The 26512-nt window shown below is 37.9% G+C and overlaps 1 protein-coding gene and 1 long non-coding RNA gene across 2 annotated transcripts in view; one reads left to right on the top strand and one right to left on the bottom strand.

Annotated features, from left to right (window-relative positions):
• LOC118798890 (nebulette-like) overlaps positions 1-26512 on the bottom strand; it is a 203600-nt gene that overhangs the window by 120956 nt on the left and 56132 nt on the right. The window contains exons 5-8 of the mRNA XM_036558502.1: positions 13491-13601; positions 13252-13362; positions 4060-4170; positions 3747-3857 (exon numbers count right to left, since the gene is read on the bottom strand). Coding sequence (XP_036414395.1) covers positions 3747-3857; positions 4060-4170; positions 13252-13362; positions 13491-13601 — 444 coding nt within the window. The remainder of the gene's footprint in view (positions 1-3746; positions 3858-4059; positions 4171-13251; positions 13363-13490; positions 13602-26512) is intronic.
• LOC118798891 lies at positions 4954-5623 on the top strand. Its single transcript, XR_005006083.1, has 2 exons — positions 4954-5068; positions 5203-5623. It is a non-coding gene; the product is annotated as an uncharacterized LOC118798891 (long non-coding RNA).

Genomic DNA, 26512 nt, shown 5'->3' with positions numbered 1-26512 from the left:
TGAGACCGCTGCTATCCGCAATTACTTCAATATGTTATCAGTGGCTATAATGTTCGTACTTAGATTTAGGACACCGAGGTCCTCTGAAGTTTCTAAAGGGTTTTATGGGATTCAGTGTGGGGATACTACCCAATGAGCTGTGACTGATTCTCAGCTGACGTCAGAACAGCTGTGGTTTGGCCCTACTCTGCCTACTCTGTTTATCTCTGTACGAGACTCTACACACCCCTCAGTACCAGTGTAACTTTGACTTCTTGAGATGTTCAGGTATGCAGCACACATGCTATAGGCTAACATGTAATATTGCTATGGTAAAAACATAGAGTTTATGAACGCAATTAAGATTGTAAAATGCAAAATCTGTATTTCATTTTTCAGTTGGACTGCTCTTAATGTTGCTAGCTTAAATCAGCATGCTTTACCCTAGCTCCAGTAGCTGCTTAGTTTAGCCTACAGGCTCCGTAGTCGGCCATATTAGCGATTAGATGAGAAATTAAAGCTGTATTGTGTTACCTGCACATAACATAATACAGCCGCATGAGAAAGTTTACTGTTAACCAGCATATTAATGGTATAGTGTCATGTTGCTAACATTATTAAGAAATCAGCTGGTACATTAGACTGTATTTTGCCTCATTAACCATATAAGAAGCTACCTTTCCCATTAGCTGGGGTTTGGTACAGACAGACTTTTATAATGTATGTTTAGGGTGTGCTTTTTCAGTAATCAGTGAGGACAGAGATGCAAGATAGATAGAGAGAGAGAGAGAGAGAGAGAGAGAGAGAGAGAAAGAAAGAAAGAAAGAAAGAGAGAGCTAAATGAAGTAAAATTAATTTGAAGCTATCACTTTGTTGAGTGAAGCTTTCAACACGTATTTTCAGCTAATTTTTCAAAATACACATAAATAAACAGTTATATAATTAATTGAATAAAGAGGATAACTGTGGAGTCAAATTAGTTTATGGAAGAGTAGAAGCAGTTTATAGATGAAGGAAAAGAAAGTTTATAGAAGAAAAAGAAAGAAAGAAAAAGAAAGAAAGAAAGAAAGAAAGAAAAGATGCATAACAGTTATGGATGGGTAAAAAGGAACAATGATATGGTTGACTAAAAAATAATAATGATAATGATAAAAAAACCTAAAGGAGAAACTTATGGTTGGTGTAACACTCATATTCGGCAGTTAGCTTATTTACTACAAGATGTAGGTCACATTTCTGCAAAATGGACCTCACTAAAATTATGATCCTAGTTACGGCCCTGATGACACCCATCAATTTTGAACTTACTGACCTTTTTTTTTCCATCTGTTAACTCGTTTTGCATTTGGACCATGGTTTGCCAGTTGACGCACCCTGCTGTACAGCATTTCACGGCCCATCTTGTTTGCCAAATTGTATTCTGTTAATTTCTAGCTAGTTCCAGTCTGCTTCAGAATCTGATGTAAGCCTGCTATCATACATCTTCCTTAGAAACTGACAAAACTGCCTGCAGGTCAAAATTACCTAATAGAAATCGTCTATTGTGTTCATTTTCAGGTTTTGAATGTTCTAAATTCAAAACGTAGTAATGGTTACCTGCAGCATAAAGTGAGACATGCTTAGCCGAATGATAGAGTTATTGTGAAAAAAAACTTGCTGTTTTTATTTTGTGGAAAACATTGATGATGAGAGTGGACAGTGTTTCCAAACCTATGAACAGTGATTTCAAACTTTTGAATAGTAGTGTATAACCTTTTTTGAAGTAAAGAAAGTAAAAGAAAAGATTATGTTTAATAACAAATCATTAAGCAATAACAGTAATTCATCAATGTCGTAAATTTAGTGGCTTAATACAATCAAATAGAATGCAACAATCCTCCAACATGCAAAGGCGCAGCCACGGATAAGCCTAGGCCAGACTGATCACAGATCTATTCCATCAAATTTGAAAAATATTTATGGTGCCACATTTTTTTAAATAATGAATTCTGATTTTTTTTCTGTGAGCACTGTCACTGTTGTAAAATGAAGACGCTCTCTCTCTCAAGCTCCACCTTATTCTCCTTAGCTCTCCCATCAATGCTTAGCAACTGTTGCTTTGTATCAAGCCTTCACTACATTATCTGCGCCCATTGAGATGTTCAGGTATGAAGCACCCATACAATAGGCTAACATATAAGACAACAGTGTGATATAAACATAAGCATTTATGAGAATAATTAACTGATTAGATCTGTAAAATGCAAACCCCATAACATGTTTTTATATGGACCACCTGTAACATTGCCAGCTTCATCAGCAAACTTTAGTCTAGTTTGAGTAGCTGCTCAGTTTAGGCTAATGTGACAAGCTCTTTAGCTGGTTATATTAGTGAGTAAATGAGAAATGAATGGTAGTTAAAAAGTTTTTGTATTGTGTTACCAACATATGTTGTACAACAAGCAAGAAAATTCTCTATTTAATCTCAGATTAGTGACACAGTATATAATGTAACATAATGCAGAGATCAACAAGTAAACGGTATTATGTTTCGTTAATTGGGACTTGGTAGAGACAGACTTTCAAAACATAATTTTAATGTATGTTTTTGCAGTAATCATTGAAGACTATTATGTAAGAGAGAAAAAGAGACAAGTAGAGAGACAGAAAGAGGTCAATTTAATAAAATCAATGTGAAACTATTACCTGATTCAGTGAAGGTTTCAACATGCATTTTTAGCTGTATTTTCAGAAAACATTTTTCATGCCCACCATGGCAATTTGCTTCAGCGTACAATGATTAGGTTTCGGTGTTCAAGTTCGCAGTGTCGTTTTTCCTCGTCTTTGTGTATCTCAGCTAGCTGATTTCAACGTAATTCAAAGTAATTATGTCATATTCGTCAGGCACAAGTTGTGCCTTTGGTGAGCGCATGCTTTATACAGATGGGTGCTGTTGCTTGGTGAAGGAAAGTGTTAGTTGGATTTATATGAGTCCAGCCTTCTGGTTGATGTCAGCAGACACAGTCTTGATGTTTTATATCAGTACGGAAGCATTAGAAAAGGCATAATGGTGACTGCCCTGCTGTTAGCAATAGGCTTTAGCCTATGTTATGACACTGCATGCCTGGAAATTGTATCTACCAAGTTGACCTACCCACTTTTTCTCAGGCCTACCCAAAGATGTATTTCTGCCTACGCCGCTACCACCATGTAGTGTAACGTGTTCCCTGGCTTGTTACTGAACCAAGCTCCATATTAAAAATTTTGATTTCAGAAGAAACATTGGATGAGCAGGTGTCTACAAATTTTGAAATTGAAAATCAAATTTCTTTTTCAAATTTGTTTGTCTTCTAATGCTGCAACTTGTGGTGCATACCAGCAAAACAAACGAAGCATCAATTATGTCACAATTACCCATTAAGTTGGGCACACAATTTTTTAAACCCTAACAAATTTCTGAAACATCACAAACTTAATGTCACTCTTTCTTGTCTTTTTGTCATAATGGAGCACACAATAGATGATACAGCAGACTGAGGGTGTCACTTATCACATAATACAAACAAAGCAAAACTGGACCGGACCTGTTTGTGCTTTCATGCGTGGCATGTTAAAAAAGCTCAAAAGGAAGGCTAAAGATTGACTCATTTGCGCACTCACGTTACCAGAACATCTGTGCCGTCAGTAGCTTCGGAAGGGGAAAATCGGTGCAAAGATCATGTAGTGTAGGCCCAGCTTTATGCATCATGCAAAGAACACAGGTGGTCAAAGATCACTGTGAAACCCACCTCACTCAGTGCAGATGCCAACTCTTTAGCAAACTGAGTCTGAAGTGTCTTGGCCAGCTGAGCGTAGAGGCAGTTAGACTGTTCCAGCTGAGTTTCTCTTTTGTACTTATTCTAGGAAAAAAAAATTAAGTGCTGGAAAAAAGTTATGTACATATTTTTAATGTATTTTCAAGAAATCATTGTGATAAGAATGCATGTTTGAGAGAACACACAAAAAAGCAACATGCATAGAACTGAGAGATTAGTCTTGTGACTCACCCCCACCCAACTTAACCACCCAACACACAATACACACACACGTCTGGTCATGTACCTCACTCTGCAGTTTGGCCATCTCTTTGGCAAATTGCGTCTCACGTGTTTGTTGCAGATAGGAGAAGCTGCTAGTGGAAAGCTCCTCCTTACCTTTCTGCTTGTACTTGGTCTGAAATGTCAAGGGTCACAAGACACTTCTATATTCAGGTCAAAGCTTGCACAAATTACACATTGTGTGAGGATTATTATAGCTTGCTAACAAGCCACTACAGCATGTTAACATTATCTTGCTAAACCCTTCAGTTAGTAAGTTTGAAGTATAGCACATGAACATTAAAGACATTAATGCTGCAATTATATTTATCAGCAAATAGGTTTCAAGCAAAATCACCTCAGCTGGCATTACAATCAAGTGGCCTTTTTTACTTACTGCCAGCAGAAGCGTTGTAAATTAAATGGATACAGTGTCAGCTGCAGAACAGAGAGCCAGTCACAGTGAACAAGGCTTTCACTGAGATAGGAAATATATATTTTAGTTTATTATTAAGTTGGTTAAGATGGTTCTTCAATGGCTCTTTAGTAAAGACAATGGTTCTAGATAGAACCATGAACTCTCAAAGAACCATTTGCAAGCTTAAAGCATTGTTTTCATTGTGAAATGTTTTTTTCAGATTGATGGAGAATGTATTTTATATGGATCAATAAAGAACATTTTTGAAAAGGGTTCTATATACTGTCAAAAGGGGTTCTGCTATTTCTACAGTGTCAAGCATGTAACAATAGAAGAAACTTTTTTGATTTTACATAGAACCCTTGTTACAGATTTACCTCTGTTCCAGTATTTGCATTTCAGGTTTGGTTATGAGGCGATGTAGTTTTATACATCCAGGCTTCTAGGGGGAGCCAGTTCATCATTCAGTGTCTCTAGTATCCCATAAAATGGTGGCAAAGAAGAAGTTGAGCAGCATGGTGACTCCAACAAGCAAGCATCTGTTGTTGTGCAGAAGCCCCTGCTGTTCAACTTACACAGTCCTTTGTTTGAAGAACTTACATTCTCTTTTCATTCAGTGAGTGTTTTTTCTTTTTAACTCGAATGTGTTGAGGATTGGTTGAGGTTTATGCTAAAGCTAAGGTTTATGTTAGCAGGCCATATTTTCAGTTTTTCAGCTGTAAATTCATTTTAAAATACCTGTGTTTGCAGAAGGACTTTTTTGGTGCTTATTTGTGAACTGCTGGTGACAAGAGAGGCATTTAAGGGGAGAAACCTGAGAAGATTCAAAGAAAGGGGTGTGATGGACATTCTACTGTGGGGTTAGCTCGTTATCACACAGCTTCCACTCATCTCTGTCTCTCCAAAAAGGACTGGTTTGCTATGTTTTTTTTTTTTATTTTATTTTAAATAACACTTTGGGACTCTTGAGTGAGGCCTCAGGCTCACATGGACTCAATTAGACTTTTTTTCTTTTTTCTTCTTTTTGTATTTGTGTGTGTTGGCTGTGTTGTGGAACTGAGGTTGTGGGTTAAATGGATGTTTCTTATGTCTGTGTAGAGGTGGGGTTGTCTGATTTACATTGCATGTTCACCATTTCATCATTTCAATAACACCAGAAAAAGGTACACCATCTTTGTTATATTTCTCATTTGCTTGTTCATTCAGAGTATAGTCCAAGACATTCTTGTTCCCTGTGTTTTATATAGATTCGGTAGGAAAAGGGTCCTGCTGGGTGTTACACCCTTATATAATCCTATAGAACCATATAACAATATATTCTCTATCAAGCTGAAGAACCACTTTACAATGCAAAGAACACTGTAAGCATACATATGGTTCTTTGAGTGTTTGTTTGTGCTAACTGCTGCTAAAGTTGAATCCATCCATCCATGCATCCATGCATCCATTCATCCATCCATCCTTGTAAGGGGCCGGTAAGTTAGCTAGCATTTTGATGTAATCTCATCTGCACTGTCCCTGTTTTTTTTATTTTTCAGTGTACCCTTGCCCTTCAAACAGCATGAGTCCACCACTGCAGCCAGTTCTTGGTTGACAACAGAAGTCAGGCTAACAAACAAAACAAAACAAACCACAAGCAATACAAAAAACACAAACAAAAACCTGATAAGCAGCTGCCCAAAATGCACACAGCGTTCTTATATCACAACGTACCCTCATGGAAGAAAGCTTCTTTGTGATACAGTAAGCTAATACATAAACTGCGAACTTTACTGAAAGATATGAAGGTGCTCAGGCTGACAGCACACTAAAACTGCTGTATTAATGGAAAAAGTAAGGAATACTCGTCTTTTTGCACACACCTAATGATTTTGTTTACAGTGACAGCCAGATACAGTCAGTAGTGCTGTAGTCAGTAGTACATAGCAATTTTATACGTAAAAACCTTGTAATTGGTCATGTTGACTATGTTATGTCAATCTTGTTATTTGCCAAGGAAATTCACAGCCATTAGCATCACAGCTGTTTACACTTCCCTGAGTGCTAGCACAAAAGATGCACTATCCACACTGTAACAGTCTGTCAGCACAATGCAAAATGCCAACCCAGACTGTGTTTATATTATCACTGGAGACTTATATCAGGCCAACCTGAGGTCAGTACTACCAAATTACTATTTGGTAGGTTATTTTACCAAATAACATGTGGACTTTGCAACCAGGGGAGAAAACACACTGGATGGGGTTCACACAAACATCAAACAAGCATTCAGGGCAGACCCCCACCCCAACCTTGGAAACTCAGACCATCTCTCTGTTATGCTAATTCCAGCATACAGGCCACTGTTAACCAGAAACAAGCCAACACGTCAATCTGGGGGAGTATGCTGAGTCTGTGACGGGATTCATATCCAAGTGTGTGGAAGATGTGACCGTCATCAAGAATATCACCACATGTGCCAACCAGAAACGGTGGCTCATCAGAGAGGTACATGTGCTTCTGAGAGCACTTAATGCTGCCTTCAAGTCTGGGAACAAAGATGCTCTTAGATCTGCTAGAGCCTACTTGAACAGGAGTGTGAGAGCAGCAAAGCGTGCTTATGGTCAGAAAATCCAGAGTCACTTCACTGACTCAAAAGACCCTACGCGCATGTGGCAAGGTATCCAGTCCATCACAGACTACAGGTCTCCCCCACCACCACCCTGTGATGACAATACTGACTTCCTCAACACACTCAATACCTACTTCAGCCGGTTTGAGGAAAAGAACACTACCACAGTAACAAAAGCCCCTCTCAGTCTGGAAAATGAAGTACTCTGTCTCGACCCAGCTGATGTCTGGAGGACCTTACACAGGGTCAACCCATGGAAACTGACACATGTCCTCACAGACATCTATAACACCTCCCTGAGCCAAGCCATTGTTCCCTCGTGCTAGGCCACTACTATCATACTACTGCCAAAGAAGTCACCAGCATCAATACTCAATGACTACCACCCTATAGCACTCACTCCCATCATGATGAAGTGCTTTGAAAAGCTGGTCAGAGATCACATAACATCCAGACTCCCGACAATGCTCGACAAACTTCACCTGAGTCTGGCCCATCTGGAGAATAAGAACAACCATGTTCAGATGCTCCTCATTGACTTCAGCTCCGCCTTCAATACGGTCTTCCACATGCACTTGAAACTCAGCCCATTAGAAACCGACACCCCTACTGTGCAAGTGGTTACTGGACTTCCTCACAGACAGCCCCCAGACAGTACGAGTTGGAAGAAACACCTCTAAAACCATCATCATGAACACTGGAGTCCCCCAGGGCTGTGTGCTGAGCCCTCTGTTGTTCACCCTGATGACTCATGTCTGTTGTGCGAAGTACAACTCAAACCACATTATTAAGTTCCCAGACGATACAACGGTGGTGGGCCTAATCAGCAACGACGACGACTCAGCCTACAGAGAGAAAGTGAACCAACTCGTCATCTGGTGTGACAATAACAACTTGTCACTAAATGTCGACAAGAAAAAGGCAATTATTGTCGACTTCAGGAGGAAGCACATGGTACATACTCCACTTACAATCCATGGTAAACCAAGTTTTTGGGAGTGCTCATCGCAGACAAACTGACATGGACTACACACACCACCTCCCTTGTTAAGAGGGCACATTCGTGCCTTCACTTCCTACGATGGATAAGAAGAGCAAACCTCCCCCCTTCTATCCTCATTACTTTCTACAGAGGCACTATAGAGAACATCCTGACCAGCAGCCTCCCAGTGTGGTATGGCAGCTGCACCGCCGCAAATCAGGGGCCATATTACAGAAAATTCTTAAGTCTGAGATCATATCTGCTTTGTGTCCTGGCAACTTCAGTTAGGACTGAAGTTAAGGCAGAAACTATTACACAGCAACAGTTCTTAAGTCTATAATTTTATCTTATAGATAAGAAAACGGTATTACAGAAATATCCTAAGTTGCCAAAATATCCTAAATATTTTCTTAACAACCCCAGAGCTGTCTTAACTTCTGTTTTAATCGCCTGTTTCTTTTTTTCTGATTTTTTTTTTACCCAATTTTCTCCCCAATTTTGTCATCTCCAATTCTACCCGCTAGTTAGGACTCATACATACGTTTTGTCCTGTGATTATTCTTCTCTCGAATAACACTGGATCCTCCGAAATATGAGGTTGTTAAAGAGTTGAAATATGAATATTGCTACATGTGAGCTAAAGCTACTGTGCACTGAATTCATGTCATTAGACTGACAGCCTCCTTAAGCAGGTTATCATCCTCATATAAACTGATTTAGGCTCTCAGAATATCCTAATTTTTATTTTAATGCTGGTAACATTTTTTGCTGAGGACATTTTCTCAGGAAATTCGCCAGCTTTTTGTTCGACTTTTCCCGTTCCACCTTAAATGGCGCAGCAGTCACGTTCTGAAATGCTGCACCATTTAAGGTGGAATGGGAAAAGTCGAATAAGCAGCCGGCGAAAAAGAAGGGGGGGGGGCATCCTAGAGAGACTCCCTCTAGCACTCCCGGCCACAGATGGCTGTAGCATCACGTGGGATCAAACTCGCGATCTCCTGATTATAGGGCCAACGCTTAGAAGGTTGCGCCACTCGGCAGGCAGCACAGTTTACTGTAACTAGCATGATGACGCTACATTTGTGTACATTGAAAACGGTGCTTAGACTTGTGAGGTTTTTTTTTAAGAACTCAAGACTCTGCAGACACGATCTCCACTGTCCCCTTATTACCATCGGGTGTTAATGTTTGATAAAAACTCGTTAGATATAATATTACAGTGATGGTGGTGAATAATGAGGAGACAGAGCTGAACGTGTGTCTCTTTATTAGGAGGAATAACGTTACTGCGCTCGGCTAGAGCGTTTGGAAATGAAACTGAAACCGGGGAGCAGCGACGCTCTGGAAACAGCACGAAGCGCTGACACAATATTATTAACTTTCAGTTTATCACGCTTTAGTTTTATTTGACCTTTTTTACTTCAGTAACGGTAGCTAACGTTAGCTGTCTGGCTAACTAGCTAAGTACATGTTTACGTTTAAGCTGTGCGTGGATGGCCGGTTGCTACGTAACAGACACGACAGTTAATTGTTAACTTCAATCGAAACGTTAAGATTTCCTAACTTGAAATGCTGTAAGATAAGATTCTTAAATTAAGATTTGCTTCTGTAATACGAATTTGTGAAAAATCTTATACTGACCTGTCAGATCTTAAGTTAAGACAGAAAGACAAAAAGGAAGTTTCTGTAATATGGCCCCAGAAGTCCCTCCAGAGAGTGATGAGGACGGCAGAGAGAATCATCAGAACCCCACTTCGGTCGATACATGATCTCTACCCTTCACGCTGCCTCAGCAGAGCCACCAAGATAGTTAGAGACCCCACCCACTCTGCCCATTGACTGTTCAGCCTTCTGCCCTCTGGCAAACGCTAACTAACCACAGCACATGGTGCAAGACTTAGCAGGAGGTTCTTCCCACAGGCCATTAGATTACTTAACTCCCTCTAACAATACACAACATGCTGACCTATCAGGACTGGTGAACTCCTGAGCATACACACAGACTGTCTGAACATTTCTATTAGAACTTTGTCTTAAATATAAAATTGCAGCTAATTTTTTCTGTGCAATATTTACAGTGTTCTCATCACTTGAGCACTTTATCACTATTCACCAGTGTCAAGTTTACATTTCCTGTTACACCGTGCAGTAATACTATCATTAAGAACAATGTGCAACATTTTTCTATACAATGTGCAATGTTTCTTTTATATATATATATATATATATATATATATATTAGAGATGAAACGATATTAAAATTTCATCACGATTATCATGACCAAAATTATCACGATGTTCAAATGTGTTTAAAAGTAAAATAAATTAAAAAATAAATACTGATACACAAACTGAAACTCGTTTCACCAACTTTTATATTAACACAAATAGAATTGGCAGCAATATGCACTTTCTGTTTGCATAAACATTAAAAAATAAGGTCAATACAATTTTAGTATTACTTTTGTATTACTTACAATACTTGTAATACTCTGTAAACAAAAGAATAGCAAATGTATTATTATTACTGTTATTATTACTGTTATTATTCTTATTATTACTGTTGTAATTATTTTATTATTATTATTATTATTATTATTATTATTAGTTACAATAACTAGGGATTTCCCTGCATAGAGAATTAAATCTCGACCAACTCTGAGGTGGGTCTTAATGGAAAATTACTACTTCTAAGAAGTGTTGCACTCGGGGGATTTCTGTCCTAACTGCAACTGCAGTATTATTGTGCCATTGTGGCGCTGTACCCCTAATCAATACAGTGCACCAGGAAAAACAGCCAAAATCACAGAGGAATTGTGTGACCGTGCTGTGAGCTGCAGACAGTGTACAACTCACACAGCGTGTCTTCACCTGTGGAGCTGCTTCTCTAAAAACATTTAAAACTAAAACATAACTTAAAATTAACGCGCATCTGAGCTGCGGCAGAAACACTCCTAAAGTTTAATCTCTGAAACTCTGCTTTTCCTAAAAGCAGCACACAGTGTTTACTCGCGCGAGGTCCCGTCTCAAAGCACACTATCTTCCCTATGTAGTGCACTTCGTGGATCATGAAATAGCAAATCCTTCACCCAAAGAGTGCATGGAATGTTCGACTAAGTCATCTATAATCAACTTTAACAACAGGTTACAAATTCCCTATTTAAAACTCAGCTGCTTGTTAATGATGATCGTGTTTGAACAGTAGCGCCCTATGTAGGGGACATTAAGTGATTTGAGACAGTGTTATTCTCTTCTCAGACAGTAACCACTGCAAGCGAGATGAGAAAGGGGAGCTGTGCAGATTGAACTTCTGCAGCGTCTCGTTAACTCAGAGCTCATTTTGGAGACTCTGCTCCACAGAAATGTGTTAAAAGCTTTAGTATCGATTCACAGTTTTTTTTTTACTCAGAGCTTCATTTTATATTATTAACGAACCATAAACATAAGTTAAACCACACAAACCATGACATTTGTTCTATTTCAAAGTCCCCACAGACTTCTCTGTTAAAGTTAACCTTGCATTCTTGCAAGTAGCGGGTGGTGGTCGCGAAGATGACTCGTAAGGTTTGATGTGTTGCCCCCTTTCGCCGCTTTTTTCTTTCGGCTTGTTCTGCAGACAGGGTGGTCATCTTCAATTAGCTTTACTTCTGCACCGTTATAAACCCAAAACATGACCAAACGTCTAACTTGGTCTTCTTAGAAGGCTGAAATATCTCAGAATCTCCGAGTTTTTCACACAGCGGTAATCAACCGCGGTTTTAACGATACTTTAAAGTTCAAACGGTACTACTAACCGTCATTAATTTTACCGCGATTTACCGTGAAACCGGTAACCGTTTCAACTCTTATATTTATATATATAAATATATATATATATATATATATATACACACACACACACGTGTGTATATATATATATATATATATATATATATATATATATATATATATATATATATATAATATATATATATATATGTATATGTGTGTGTGTGTGTGTGTGTGTTGCTCTGACTGTCTTCACTTCTCTTGTTGCTGGCTGTCCACTTCCTCTTTTACCTTTAAATGTTCCAAGCATAATTATCTTTTCCAGTGAATTTGTTCTTTTAATAATATGTCCAAAATAAGATTCAACTTCTGTAGTCTAATATAACAAGTACAGTGTATTACATTTCTTCTGTTTAATAAGCTGCATTGCACATACAGCCCATTAGGACAGAGTGTTGTGTGTGTTTTTTTATTAATGTAGTGCAGAGTGAAGTGTAGTAATAATTAGGAATTTTCATACACAATGCTTATTAATCAAATACAAAAATACAAAATATCAACACTGGACAGACGTTAAGATTTGACTTATATTTTAAATATTTGTATTTATTGCACTTCAGCTAGGCAGAACATTTAGGTGACTTATCCCTCCCATCATGCTTAGCAGTAGGTGTAGGAGCCAAACCATAAAGACCATCTTTTGCAATGTGTGTAAATATAAATAGTTAATTAACTTTTTATGAAGAAGTGTATATATGTATATACTGCTGCTTAATATAGTATTAAGATGCCAGAAGTGATATTTGTACTGATTATGTAGATACAAATGTCTTCAGGCACCATTTGTTTATGTTCAGAAAATAGGTGCACTGTCACTTTAAGAGCTAAGCTGCTACGGTGCTGGGCAGGACATGTTTTAGGCATTGGGGAGTGAGCTGCAGAGGATACTGGTAGCAACACAGTTTTCTTACCGTGTTTAGCGTTACGGTTTGTGTTGCATCTTATATTTGGAACAACCTAACCATGGTTTGAAAGTTTTGTTTTAATTTATTTTCATCACGTTTACAGTCTGGAATAAACTACCGTTTTTGTTCATTCGTGCACGGATTCCTGTGGAAGTTTCCTTTTCTTCCCTGAGTAATGCAGACACGAGTAAAGTTGCTTCAGCCACCACAGAACTATGTTCAGCTCACACAGTAGGTTTTATATGTTTTACAAAGACTAATTTTAGGTTAACTGTGGCAGTGAGTTTATTCTGCAGGAATGTGCTAAATACATTTTTTGATTTATTTTAGTTTCTATATTACCTGTTTGTATAATTTTGTTTGTGCTGTAAACAGAATACTTAATTGAGATCCCAGTATAAATAATGATTAAACAAACAAACTCATAAATAATGTACCAGCAGTGTAATTACATTTGCTCATAATGAACCCACCTCACTTAGTAGTTCAGACATAGTTTTGGCAAACTGAGTTTCTGTAGTTTCTGGTAGCAGAGAGTACAGGCAGTTTGACATCCCTGCCTCGCTTTTCTCCTTGTATTTATTCTAGGAATAAAACTTTTAATCATTATTTTCACATGAACCTGGACAGAATACACCAAACAAATTGTATTAACAGAGTACATTAGAGCGAATGTACGTTGGTGTTGTTCACATAAGGATGTCTACTATACCTCGCTCAGAAGCTGAGACACTTCTTTAGCATGCTGTGTCTCTCGTGTTTCTCGTAAAAGAAAGTAGGAAGCCGAAGATAGTGCCTTTTTCCCAGACTGCTTGTACTTTGCCTGAAACAAACAAAAAAAAAAAACTTCCATTTGTTAATTTTCGGGACAGAAGGTAATTGTCATGGCCATCTTGTCTTCAGCCACTGGTGCTTAAGGATGGCATAAGCACCCAATGAACAAGGATGAAAAAAAGTATAGAGAAACTTCTATGGGTACTGTGTCAAAATCATAAATCGACAATTAAACATATTTGAGTATATAAAAGCACAAAGTAAATGTCCAGAAAGTTACACAGTGTGCTCCTGAGGTGGTATGAAATAAATGAACTGTCAACAACTACAAAAGAGAAACTAACAGTTCAGTTATGAAGAGGTAATGATATTAATAAAAAATAAATAAATAAACAATCATAATAATAACAACATGACCTAACTCTTAGACTATCTGCAACATTTCTGTAGTTCACAGCAGAAAACATATGAATATGGTTCTATATGGCACCAAAAAGGCTTCTTCTATTGTTATGTCAAACTTGTAACAATAGAACAGCCCTTTTGTTGCTGTATAGAACTCTTTCCAAAAAGGTTCTACATAGAACCATCTACAACCAGAGGTGGCAGAAGTCCCTTACTTAAGTAAAAGTACTAACAATCTAGTAAAAAAAAAATAAACAAACAAAAGTTGATGTACAACTTAAATTTGTTACTCAAGTAAAAGTATAAAAGTACATGCTTATAAATGTACTTACAGTAAAAAAGTACAAGTATTTTTTATCATTGCTAGTTAAATTTTTTAAAAAGAATATCTTGATTGAGGGTTAGAGGCACACATCTGTGAAACTGAGCATACATAACAGTCATAATAATTCATACTTGAACTGCAGACATCATCTACAAAAATCCACTTGTCTAGAGCACCCAAACCTGTTTACATGTTTCAGTTCCTTTACAAGAATTTGAGATGGACATTGTTGGAATCTCAACGAAGAAAAAACTGTTGATTTTTATTTTAACAGTGAACACCAGATCAGATCATTCATTTATGTAAGGCCAGGGCCGGAGTGGGATTTGTTTTCAGACCAGGAGTTACATGATACAGACCAGCCCACCCCAAACCCCACACACACACACACACACCCACACTCATGTCCTGCAATATCATTACATCAGGCTATAGGCTGTCAGCGGTACAGTAATTGCTGTACATATTCCAGCACTTCCACCCTGATACAAAACAACCAATCAGAAAGCTGGATTCACACAAACGCAGCCAACACTGCAGCACCTTCACTATTAAGCATGCTCATTACAGACACAACTTCTGCCCAGAAAAGATGAAAAGTTTTAGTCAGACAGTTAAACCTTTAAAGTTAAAGTTACAGATGTACAAACTTAAAACCTACTAATTATCGAAGCCAAAAACACAGGTTGCCACAAAGGGCAGACTTGATGAAGACGACATGAACGTTAGAAAATAATAGAATAGAATACAAACGTTAAATTAAACAGCTGATGTGTAAAGACAAAGAAAAAAAAACACAGCAATCTTAAACACCTAAACCTAATAATTGTAGGCAAAAGCATATTGCCATGGTGGATATGAAACATGTTCATGGTCTATTTAGAGTCTTACCTGTGATGACTTAATGCACTGAAGTAATGTTGGATGTTTGCTTTGACTTTTTCACAAACCCAAATCCGCAGAAAAGTACCAAATTTGCAGAAAACCGACCACGACGATGTTTTCGGCTTTGGACGGGAAGAAAACCAGTTCATCTTTTAAAGCAACTGGAGCTTAAAATTCACAAACTGGTGCCCTGATAATGAACTGAAAAATCAAAGCAAATATAATAAACTCAGAAGAGCTGCCCATTGTGTCAGCCAGCGGCAGACTGGATAATATTGTGGCCAGATTCACACAGTCGCGCTGATCTCTCGAGGCTGAAGTCATCTTATTCAAATTTCTGTTCCACCTTAAAAAGTCTGGCAGTTGCACGCTATCGTTCATCTAGGCATCTGAACGCAACTGCTACATCATTAAAGATGTGAAACTGAAGCTGTCTCAAGCTTCATCTAAGCTAACCCTAAATTATTGTATTACCGATATACACTTGAATGTCATAGTTTGAGCAGAATTCTCTTGACTCTCCTGATCACCCACTCCAGCACTGAGTAAGGCTGGGGACGCAGTTTTTTTTTTTTAAGATGCATCGTCCGTAAGCGCTAGCTCAACGCTGTTGCTTTGTATCTTTCTTTATTCCTTTCCCCTGTGCTCACGTCTGGGGCTTTGTAACCGTAAAAGTAGCCAATCACAGGCTCCGCTCCCCCTCTCTCAGTAGAATTTTGATTTGTGTGTTATTAGGTACCTGAATGTAACTGCATGATTAAAAATATATCATATTATTAATACATTAATAAATACATTAATAAGACTAAAGTAACAAGGCAGTTTGAAAATAGTAAGTAAAAAGTACAGATTTTTCTTCTAAAATGTATTGAGTAAAAGTAAAAAGTATTAAGTGACAGAAATACTCAAGTAAAGTACAGATACCTAAAAAAGTACTTGTACTTCGGTATTTGCCACTTCTCCATCAGTCGAAAGAAGCATTTCACCATGCAAAGAACCCATTAAACATGCAAATAGTTCTTTGAGTTGTATATAAACCCATTGTCTTTACTGAAGAACCGTCTTTTTAAGAGGGTACCATTTTTGTTCTTTTGTTATTGTAAGTGTGTAGATGAAGAAGGAGAGTGAAATTGTAGAGAAAAATAAGTTTTGAGATACGCTTTGAAGTATGTGACAGATGAACCTTCGTGAAGGGATGAGGAGAGATTATTCTAAAATTTAAAAGCCATGACACTAAAAGATCTGCTTCCAGTGGTGGATCCAGTGAATGTAGACCTGAGGATCTGACTTTGTGTGTAAGGGTGAAAAAACTCTGCTAGGTAAGAGGACCATACAAGACTTCGTAAGACAAGAATCTAAGTTTGTCAAAAGCTACTACTGAAAAGGGAAACACCAAAACTGGACATCTGAGATGTGGAGTATTATGGACTGATGAGTATAAATTTTAGACCTCCGGTTAATTGAAAGCGATAGTAGTTTATGAGCAATATTTAAATAAATATTACCTGAAAATCAGTGCGACAGGCACTAAATGAAATGTTTACATTCTATTTGCATCCCTGCGCTCCAGTTATCTGCCATCACATTAAATTTAATTAAAATTTAATTTAAATTAAATTTGCACATCTTTGCAACAATGCTGCCCAAATGTAATAATTTAATACACCTGTCCTGCTGGATTCAACAAAGTCTTTTGTTTTTCTTCTTTGTTTTATCTTGTCCTCTTAACCTCTTATGATTTTACCTGTGTAAAGCACTTTGCTGCAACAAGAGTTATTTTTAAATTTGCTATAGAAATTAATATAACTTACTACTTACTTACTTCTGGACACATCATCAGTGATGTCCTTGGAAGCATCGGCAGATGTACATAGATAATAATAATAATAATAAATATAGCCGCAAGCGGCAATGAGCGGGTTCAAGCATGCAAGAGCAGCATGGGCCCTTCTGCAGGTTTAGCCCATTAGGCCTAAAAAGGCCTCAAGCTTTTGGTTTAGCCCATTAGGCCTAAAAAGGCCTCAAGCTTTTCGTTTAGCCCATTCGACCTAAAAAGGCCTCAAGCTATGGGTCTTATTCATAGGCGGAGTGAATAGAACTGATAAGAAGTCAGTTCATCAAAAGGCCTTCAGTTTCCATAAACAAGAAGCAGTGGTGTTTTAAACACATTATAAGTTTGCATTCATATGTACTGATCTACACTGCTTTGTAGAACATCCAAGAAGTTGCACTTGCACAGTGGATTGGTTCTATATTTAAGCCATTGATTTGATGTAGGCCATAACGAGGCCCCAATGCACTCATAAAAGGCCCTATTGGTGTGAGGAGCTCATTGAAAGTGGGTCAGAATTAGTGAAAAGGCCACAGTATGGTATCATTCTTGATCAAGGACCATATCCAAAGACGTTCACTAAGTTTTGGTGAGAATGACCTTTTGACCTTTGTATAACAAGCCTTGGTATAGTGAAATCTTTGAATTAATAAGCCAAAATAAAAGACAAGCAGTGCAATTTTTGACATAACATGTAATTCGAAATTTGTTCATGTGAGTGAACTGAGTCACATGGCACCAATCGTTTATATGTCAACCTTGTAATAACATTGTAATAGCATTTTAATTGATTTTTAAGTGTTTTGGAGTGCTGAAGCGCCCCCTAAAGGCCAATCTGGACCAAAATTGGCATACTCCATTCAAGTCTAAATATGTACATATCTGTAAAGTTTGACCAATGAGTTATAGCAAATCAAGCTAGCAATGCCATGTTTTCAGTAATTAATTGGTTGATCCTCAATACACTGAGTGGAACAGTCAAAATGTTTTTGATAATTTTTGAGGATCAGTGTCTTCTGAATCTTATGGTACTAATTTGATGAAAATTGGCAAATAATCCTGAGACTAGTTTGCAAGAATAGGGTTTTCACATTATGCAAATTAGCTCAAAAACTAAGGGGCTGGGGCAAAAATTGACCAAGATGCACTTGTTCAGCAAGTCCCAAGGAATCAGCAGAAAAAAGAATTTTGTCTCTATCTCACTCTGATCAAAAGATACAGGCAAAAATACGTGTAAAGTTGAAAAAGATGAAAAATAGGAACATAGGACTAAAGTAAAGTATGAGCTCAGTGAAAGTGGGTCAGAATTAGTGAAAAGGCCACAATATTATATGATTCTTGATCAGGGGCCATATCCAAAGATGTTTACCAAGTTTTGGTCAGATTGACCTTTTGACCTTTGTATAATAAGGCTTCATATAATGTAAGCCAAAATACCAGACAAGCAGTACAATTTGTGACAAAACATGTACTTACAAAGTTGTTCATGTGAGTGACCTGAGTTGTATGGCACCATTTATTTATCTGTCAACCTTGTAATAACATTGTAATAGCATTTTAATTGATTTTTAAGTGTTTCTGAGTGCTAAAGCGCCCCCTAAAGGCCAATCTGGACCAAAATTGGCACACACCATTATAGTCCAAACATGTAAAGGTCCGTAAAGTTTGGACATGATCTGACCAATGACTGTTGAGTTATAGCTAATCAAGCTAACAATGCCATGGTCGCAGTAATTAATTCATTGATCCAAATGACCCTGAGTAGAAAAGTCAAAATGTTTTTGATATTTTATTTACCTACACATGCCAAAGAATTTTGCCAGACCAACTTCGAAAAGATTGGATCAAAATCCAGGGACTAGTTCGAAAAGTAGGCTTTTTAAACAGTTACTGATTACAAAAAAACTATGCAGTTTTGTAATAAATATGCAATTGCAAAATTGTTTGGAATAACATACTACATATGATACACAAGGAATTTCAAGCAAACTTGTAATAAAATAGTAATTATATGTAATATGTTAATTTTTGAAATAGCGCCCCCCAGTGGTCAAATCTTTTGAAACTCGACTGGTTGTTAGGAAGTGGCTATATGTGGAGATCATCCAAGTTTCAAGATGATTGGTCAATGTTAAGCCTGTCAAAAGCCTGCTAAATGCTGATTGGTCGATGGCGACCATATACTTCAGTGAATCAAATTGTCCTTATGGATTCCCTTGTACTCTGGCAAACAGATGGTATCTGCAAAGTTTCAGCTTGATCGGATGTACGGATGCTGAGAAACAGCCATGTAGCATTAACTCCGCCCCCTAATGACATATGCGCAAAAAAATCGAATGGCTAGCTCAGAATCTACTCACAAATGTGTCTTTCAAGTTTGAAATTTTTTGGCTGAAGGATTCTTGAGTTACAGATTTTTCAATTAATTCTGAATTATTTTGAATTTATCCAGAAGAGTTCATCTGCATATGGCAGCCACGTTGTTTAGAAAAGTCAAAATGTTTTTGATAATTATTGACCTGCAGGCTCTTCTGAATTTTTGACACCAAAAACATGAGGATCGGGCAAAAATTGTAGGACTAGTTCACAAAAGTAGGTTTCGCATATTATGCAAATTAGCTCAAAATCTAAGTGGGCGGAGCTAAACGGTCCAAATGGCAAAGTTGTTTGTTTGGACCCAAGGAACCAGGAAAAAAATATGGCTTGTCTGGCAAAAATCTGGTTTAGGAGTTATAGACCCAAACGCGTTGACCTGCGCTATAGCGCCCCCTTGTGGCCAACTGGGCTGATTCCTTGCGCCTGAGTAGCGGGAGGGAGTACTACCTATTGACCAAGTTTGGTGTCTCTAGGACTTACGTTTTGGGCTGTGCATTCCGTTTCAGGGCGGAAAAAATAATAAGAAATATAGCCGCGAGCGGCAATGAGCGGGTTCAAGCACGCAACAGCAGTATGGGTCCTTCTGCAGGTTTAGCCCATTAGGCCTAAAAAGGCCTCAAGCTTCTGGTTTAGGCCATTAGGCCTAAAAAGGCCTCAAGGTTTTGGTTTCGCCCATTAGGCCTAAAAAGGCCTCAAGCTTTTATTATATTAGGCCTAGAAAAGCCTCAAGCCTTTGTATAGTAAGTCTTTGTATAGTGAAATCTTTGAATGAATAATCCAAAATAAAAGACAAGCAGTGCAATTTTTGACATAACATGTAATTAAAAAGTTGTTCATCTTAGTGGACTGAGTCACATGGCACCATTTGTATATATGTGGACATTGTAATAACATTGTAATAGCATTTTCATTGATTTTTCAGTGTTTTTGAGTGCTGAAGCACCCCCAAAGGCCAATCTGGACCAAACTTGGTGTGCTCCATTAGAATCTCAATTTGTATAAATACTCAAAGTTTGAACATGATCTGATCAATGACTGATGAGTTATAGCTAACCAAGCTAACAATGCCACATATGCAGGAATTTGGTGATTAATCCACATGACCCTGAGTAGAAAAGTCAAAATGTTTTTGATAATTATTTACATAGAGATGCCACAGAATTGTTCTAGACAAACTTTGACAAAATTGGATCAAAATCCAGAGACTAGTTCGAAAAGTAGGGTTTTGAAACATTTATCTATTACAAAAAACGATACAGATTTTTAATGAACATGTAGTGGCAAAATTGTTTGTCACATGGTAGTACAATAGGCTCTAGGCGAAAATTGTAATAATATTGTAATAACATGTAATAATATGAAATTTTTGAAATAGCGCCCCCCAGTGGTCAAATCTTTTGAAACTCGACTGGTTGTTAGAAAGTGGCTATATATAGACACCAGTCAAGTTTCGTCATGATTGGTCAATGGTAAGCCTGTCAAATGGCCTGCTGAATGCTTATTGGCCGATGGCGACCACAAATTTCAATGTATCCAAACGTCCTTAAATGCACACTTGTAGACTGGCGAGAGGATGCTGGATGCAAAGTTTGAGCTTGATAGGTTGTACGGCTGCAGAGAAAATGCCCTGTTTTTGTTGCTCCGCCCCCTAATTACTTATGCGCACAAAAATCGAATGGCTACCTCAGAATGGGCTACTGACATGGCCTGTGAAGTTTGATTTTTTTTGGCTGAAGGATTCTTGAGTTACAGATTTTTCAATTAATTCTGAATTATTTTGAATTTATCCAGAAGGGTTCATTTGCATATGGCAGCCATGCTGTATGGAAAACTCAAAATGTTTTTGATAATTATTGACCTTGAGGCTCTTCTGAATTTTTTTTACACCAAATGGATGAGGATCGGGCAAAAATTGGAGGACTAGTTCGCAAAAGTAGGTTTCGCACATTTTGCAGTATTGCGAAAAATCTAAGTGGGCGGAGCTAAATAATCAAAATAGCCAAAAGGTTTATTTGGACCCATAGAATCAGGAAAAAAATATGGCTTGTCTGGCAAAAATCTGGTTTAGGAGATATAGACCCAAACGCGTTGGCCTTCGCTGTAGCGCCCCCTTGTGGTCGACTGGGCTGATTTCTTGCGCCTGAGTAGCGGGAGGGACTACTACCTATTGACCAAGTTTGGTGTCTCTAGGACTTACGGTTTGGGCTGTGCGTTCCGTTTCAGGGCAGAAAAATAATAATAATAATAATAAGAAAAATTCTCACAATTCCAATAGGGTTCAATGCATTGCATGCTTGAACCCTAAATATAGCCGCAAGCGGCAATGAGCGGGTCCAAGCACTCATATCCCAAGAAGCTCTCATGCACTTTGAGCCAAAAGACCTAATAAGGCCTAATGCAGTTTGGGACTTTGAGGCAGAGAGCCTGAAAAAAGGTCTGAGTTCCTCAACAGGCCTTCATTTGTCATGAATTAGGAGCAGGGGGCTTTAAACCTAATGTATGTTTATATTTCAAGTTACTGATCTAAAAAGGTTTGAAGAAATATTTGAGTAATGTTAAAAATTTCTGTCTTTGTTGTGTTTGCAAAGTATTTTGTTTCTCCATGTTAAAGGCTTTGATAAGCAGGACATAAACAGACCCAATGGACCCATAAGGGCCCTTTAAGCATAAAGGACCTCAGTGAAAGTGGGTCAAAATTGGTCCAAAGGTCTTCAAGTGTTATGAAAATTGATCAGGGACCTTTGTCAAAGATGTTCACCGAGTTTTGTTCAGCTTGAACTTTTGACCTTGGTATTACAAGCTGTAGTCTTTAAATGAATAATTCAAAGTACCAGAGAAGGAGTACAATTTATGACATAACATGTAAATACAAAGTGATTCAGACCAGTGAACTGAATCAAATGACACCTCTGATTTGTCTGTAGACTTTGTAGTATTGTTGTAACAACATTTTTAAAGATTTTAGGTGTTTTTGAGTGCTAAAGCGCCCCCTATTGGCCAATCAGGATCAAATTTTGGAAGCCACATCAGAGTCTCAATTTATAAAAATACTTACAATTTTGAGATGATCGGACCAAGGACTGATGAGCTATAGCAATTAAAGCTAGCAATGCTATAGCTGCAATGATTTAGTGATGGAGGGAGACCACAATGAGCAAAAAATGGAAAATGTGCTGGATAATTATTTACCTAGAGAGGCTACAGAGTATTTCTAGACCAGTTTTGAGAAGTTAGCTTCAAATTCCACGGACTAGTTCAAAGAGTGCTAATTTCAAACAATTAATGATTGAAAAAAAAGTAAGCACATTTTTAATAGACTTGTAATGATAAAAGTGTTTGGAGCACTGCACTGCATGAGGTCATCTAAGTTATTTGACCAAAAATGACAATCTGTACAAGATATACTTGATTTTCAGTTATAGCGCCCCCTAGTGGCCAAATGTTTTGAAACTTCGCAGGTTGTTAGAAGGTGGTGAGATAGAGATAGCTGTCAAGTATCATGAGGATTGGCCAAGGTTAAGCCTGTCAAATGGCTGCTGAAAGCTTATTGGCCGATGGCGGCCATAAATTTCAATATATCAAAGTGTCCTTAAAGAATCATTTTAAGTCTTACTAGTAGATGATACTTGCAAAGTTTCAACTTGATTACAGATGCTGAGAAACAGCTATTAAGGCACAATAAGCATTTACAGCGCCCCCTAATGACCAATGTGCACAAAAATGGATAGGCTACCTCAGAGTCTCATTAGGAATAAGCCTGTCAAGTTTCAAATTTTTTGGGTGAAGGATTTTTGAGTTACAGATTTTTCAATTAAATAAGAATTATTTTGATTTTTCCAGAAGGATTAATTTGCATATGGCAGCCATTTTGAGTAAAGAATTAAAAATGTGCTGGATAATTATTGAGGTTCAGGCTCTTCTGAATTTTTTGACACCAAAAACATGAGGATTGGATGAAAACTGTAGGACTAGTTCGCAAGAGTAAGTTTCGTATATTATGCAAATTAGCTCAAAATCTAAGTGGGCGGAGCTTAATGGTCCAAATTACAAAGTTGTTTTGTTGGACCCAAGGAATCAGGAAAAAATATGTCATGTCTGGCAAAAATCTGGGGAAGGAATTATGGAGCCAAACGCGTTGTGTTGCGCAATAGCGCCACCTTTAGGCCGATTGGGCTCATTTCGCGAACCTGAGTAGCGGGAGGGACTACTACCTATTGACCAAGTTTCATGTCTCTAGGACTTACGGTTTGGTCTGGGCGATTCGTTTTATCGGAGAAAAAGAATAATAAATATAGCCGCAAGCGGCAATGAGCGGGTCCAAGCACACATAAGCCCAAGAAGCTCTCATGCACTTTGAGTCAAACAGGCTCAATCAGGGTTTATACAGTTTGGGCCTTCGAGGCACAGAGGCTGAAAAGAAGCCTGCGTTAATGTAAAGGCCTTCATTTGTCACGAACAATGCAGGGGGCTTTGAACCTAATATATATTTACATTTCAATTTACTGATCTACAAAGGTTTGAAGAAATACGTGAGTAATGGTAAAATTTCTGTCTTTGTTGCATTTGCAAAGTATTTTGTTTCTCCATGTTAAAGGCTTTGATAAGCAGGACATAAACAGACCCAAAGGACTCATAAGGGCCCTTTTAACAAAACGGACCTCAGTGAAATTGGGTCAGAATTGGTCCAAAGGACATTCATCAAAGATGTTCACTGAGTTTTATTCAGATTGACCTCTTGACCTTGGTATAATAAGCTGTAGTCTTTAAATGAATAATTCAAAATACCAGAAAAGGAGTACAATTCATGACATAACATGTAATTACAAAGTTATTCAGATGAATGACCTGAATCAAAATACACCTGTCATTTATCTGTAGACTTTGTAGTATTGTTGTAACAACATTTTCAAAGATTTTGGGAGTTTTTGAGTTCTAAAACACCCCCTATGGGCCAATCTGGATGAAGCAAACCACACCAGAATCTCCATATATAGACAGCTTTACAATTTAGAGATGATTGGACCAATGACTGATGAGTTATAGCACTTTAAAGTAGTAATAGCTGCAATGATCATGTGATGGAGGGAGACCACAATGAGCAAAAAGGTAAAAAAAAATTTATGCTTATTTACGTAGAGAGGTTACAGAGTTTTTACAATTTAGAGCGTTTGATTACTGTGGAAACACTCCCCATGTGTGCTATTTTTTTTTTTTTTATTTAAGAAAAACATTGATGTACCGTTTGATATTATTTAAAAGCTTTAATTTTTAAAACTGAATTTGTAAAATGTTTTTTTATTGTAATACAGAAATTTAACTTTGTAAAGATACTCTTGTCTGTGTAATGTGGTTGGAAATGTCTTAGTTTGCCTTTTTTGTTTCTGAACAGAGTGAATGCATCACTGTTTTATTTCTACAGAGGTGTAAAAGTCATGGTTGCAGAGATGTAACATTTACACAATTTCTAACAATAAGGTTTAATAAATGGCAAACCTTACTTTTTGCTGAAAGCATGTATCTTTAATCTACATAAAGTCGTGTCTGTTTTATAGATTAGTGAAGGTCAGAATCTCAGTGAAAATTAGTGAAAAAGTAGTTTTTAGGAAGAGATTTAATAACGTTTGGTGAAAGACGCCCTTTGAAGTTCCAGGACAGTCTATGCCTTAGCCGTGCTTTTATTTTGAAGTGATTTTAAATCAAAGACGTCAGCATTTCCTGAGAAGTACTGGAAAGCGCTTGAATTTCTCACTGCGCCACACTGTTTGAGCGGAGTAACACGAGGCGAATCTAAGGTTTGTTTTAATAAACGCGGATTCAGGTTTTTGGTAGTAATGTCGAACCGTGCTGGGTATGAAGTGTTACTGGTGTGAGTTTCTTACGGAGATGTCGTTGGATTCTTTTCAGTGGTGACAAACCTGTAGTGATGCACCGTGAGAAAATGGCCGCTTTCGCCCTGCCCAGCTAAACGGTCTCGGGCCCGCCGTACTTTTCTCTTTCCGTCTGTTGTAGCTAAATCAGAACCCTGAAATAATCGAGGAAACTACACAAAGGAATGGCCGCTCACATACCACCCACCCCGAAACACGTTTGATTCAGTCTGTCGGTGATTCGCATGTCCTTATCCTCTAAACGGGTGGTTTTTGAGCATCTGTTACTGAAAGTGACTGTAAAGACTGTACTGCGGTGGGTTTTACTTGTAGCTGATAAACTACATTAGCATTAGCATCGCCCGGCAGGGTACAGCCCAAAGCACATAGAACAGTTATTTATAGCTATATTTCTGTCACTTCAACAGCAGCCGTTTGAGTTAGTGCTCTCAGATAAGCGTCCTTATCCTCTAAACGGGTGTGTTCAATCATCCGTTCGCTAGAACCGAGCCCTCACAGCGGTGGGAGGAATCGTGCACTCGTGTTAGCTTAGCCTAGCGGGCCACAGCTTAAAGAGGCTGGCAGAGGTCAACTTCATCCTCTTTTCCACAGCGGTTTGTGAGAAATATTAGTTCCTTTCGATTGATTTTAGTTCCTCGTTGGTTTATAATGTTTTTTTACTGCATGGAACCGGGACTGTGGAGCCGTGCGGGCCATATTGAAAAGGTTTTGTAGAGAGGTTGAGTTTTCACAGCAGCCAGCAGCGTTTTTTTACAGGCTGGTAAGGAAACGAACTCAAATAGACTCCTGTATTACACAGTCCACAGAGTTCTTTGTTCCGGATTTAATGTTTCTGCAGAGACAGTATTTTGCCTGTACATTACACTGATGACTCAGTTTTAATCATTTGCGTGTGTATTCAGTGTAAAACAGTACTGATATTGTTCCTCACTCCACATGAAGAAATGAATGGAGCAATTATTACTTAGTGTTTCAGTAGTATAACTTGCTTCTAGACTGGCCAAGGCTGATTTTTATCTATGAATTAACTATGATACATTATATATAAATTATAAATATGGCATTATGAACTGTATACAATTATGCAAGTCATAGAATAAAGACATCAGGCTGCAAATAAAAGATTTTCTAAAAATATGATTTTCTAAAATACTGTTTGTGTGAAATGGTAAAATAACGTATGAAAAGTTTGTGATAGAAATTATAAAAATACATTAGGTCAATAAAAAGTCATTTTGGCAAAAGAGTAT

This window comes from Colossoma macropomum, unplaced genomic scaffold (assembly GCF_904425465.1).
Source record: "Colossoma macropomum unplaced genomic scaffold, Colossoma_macropomum, whole genome shotgun sequence".
Lineage (NCBI taxonomy): Eukaryota > Metazoa > Chordata > Actinopteri > Characiformes > Serrasalmidae > Colossoma > Colossoma macropomum.
This window is presented reverse-complemented; position numbering and strand designations above follow the sequence as displayed.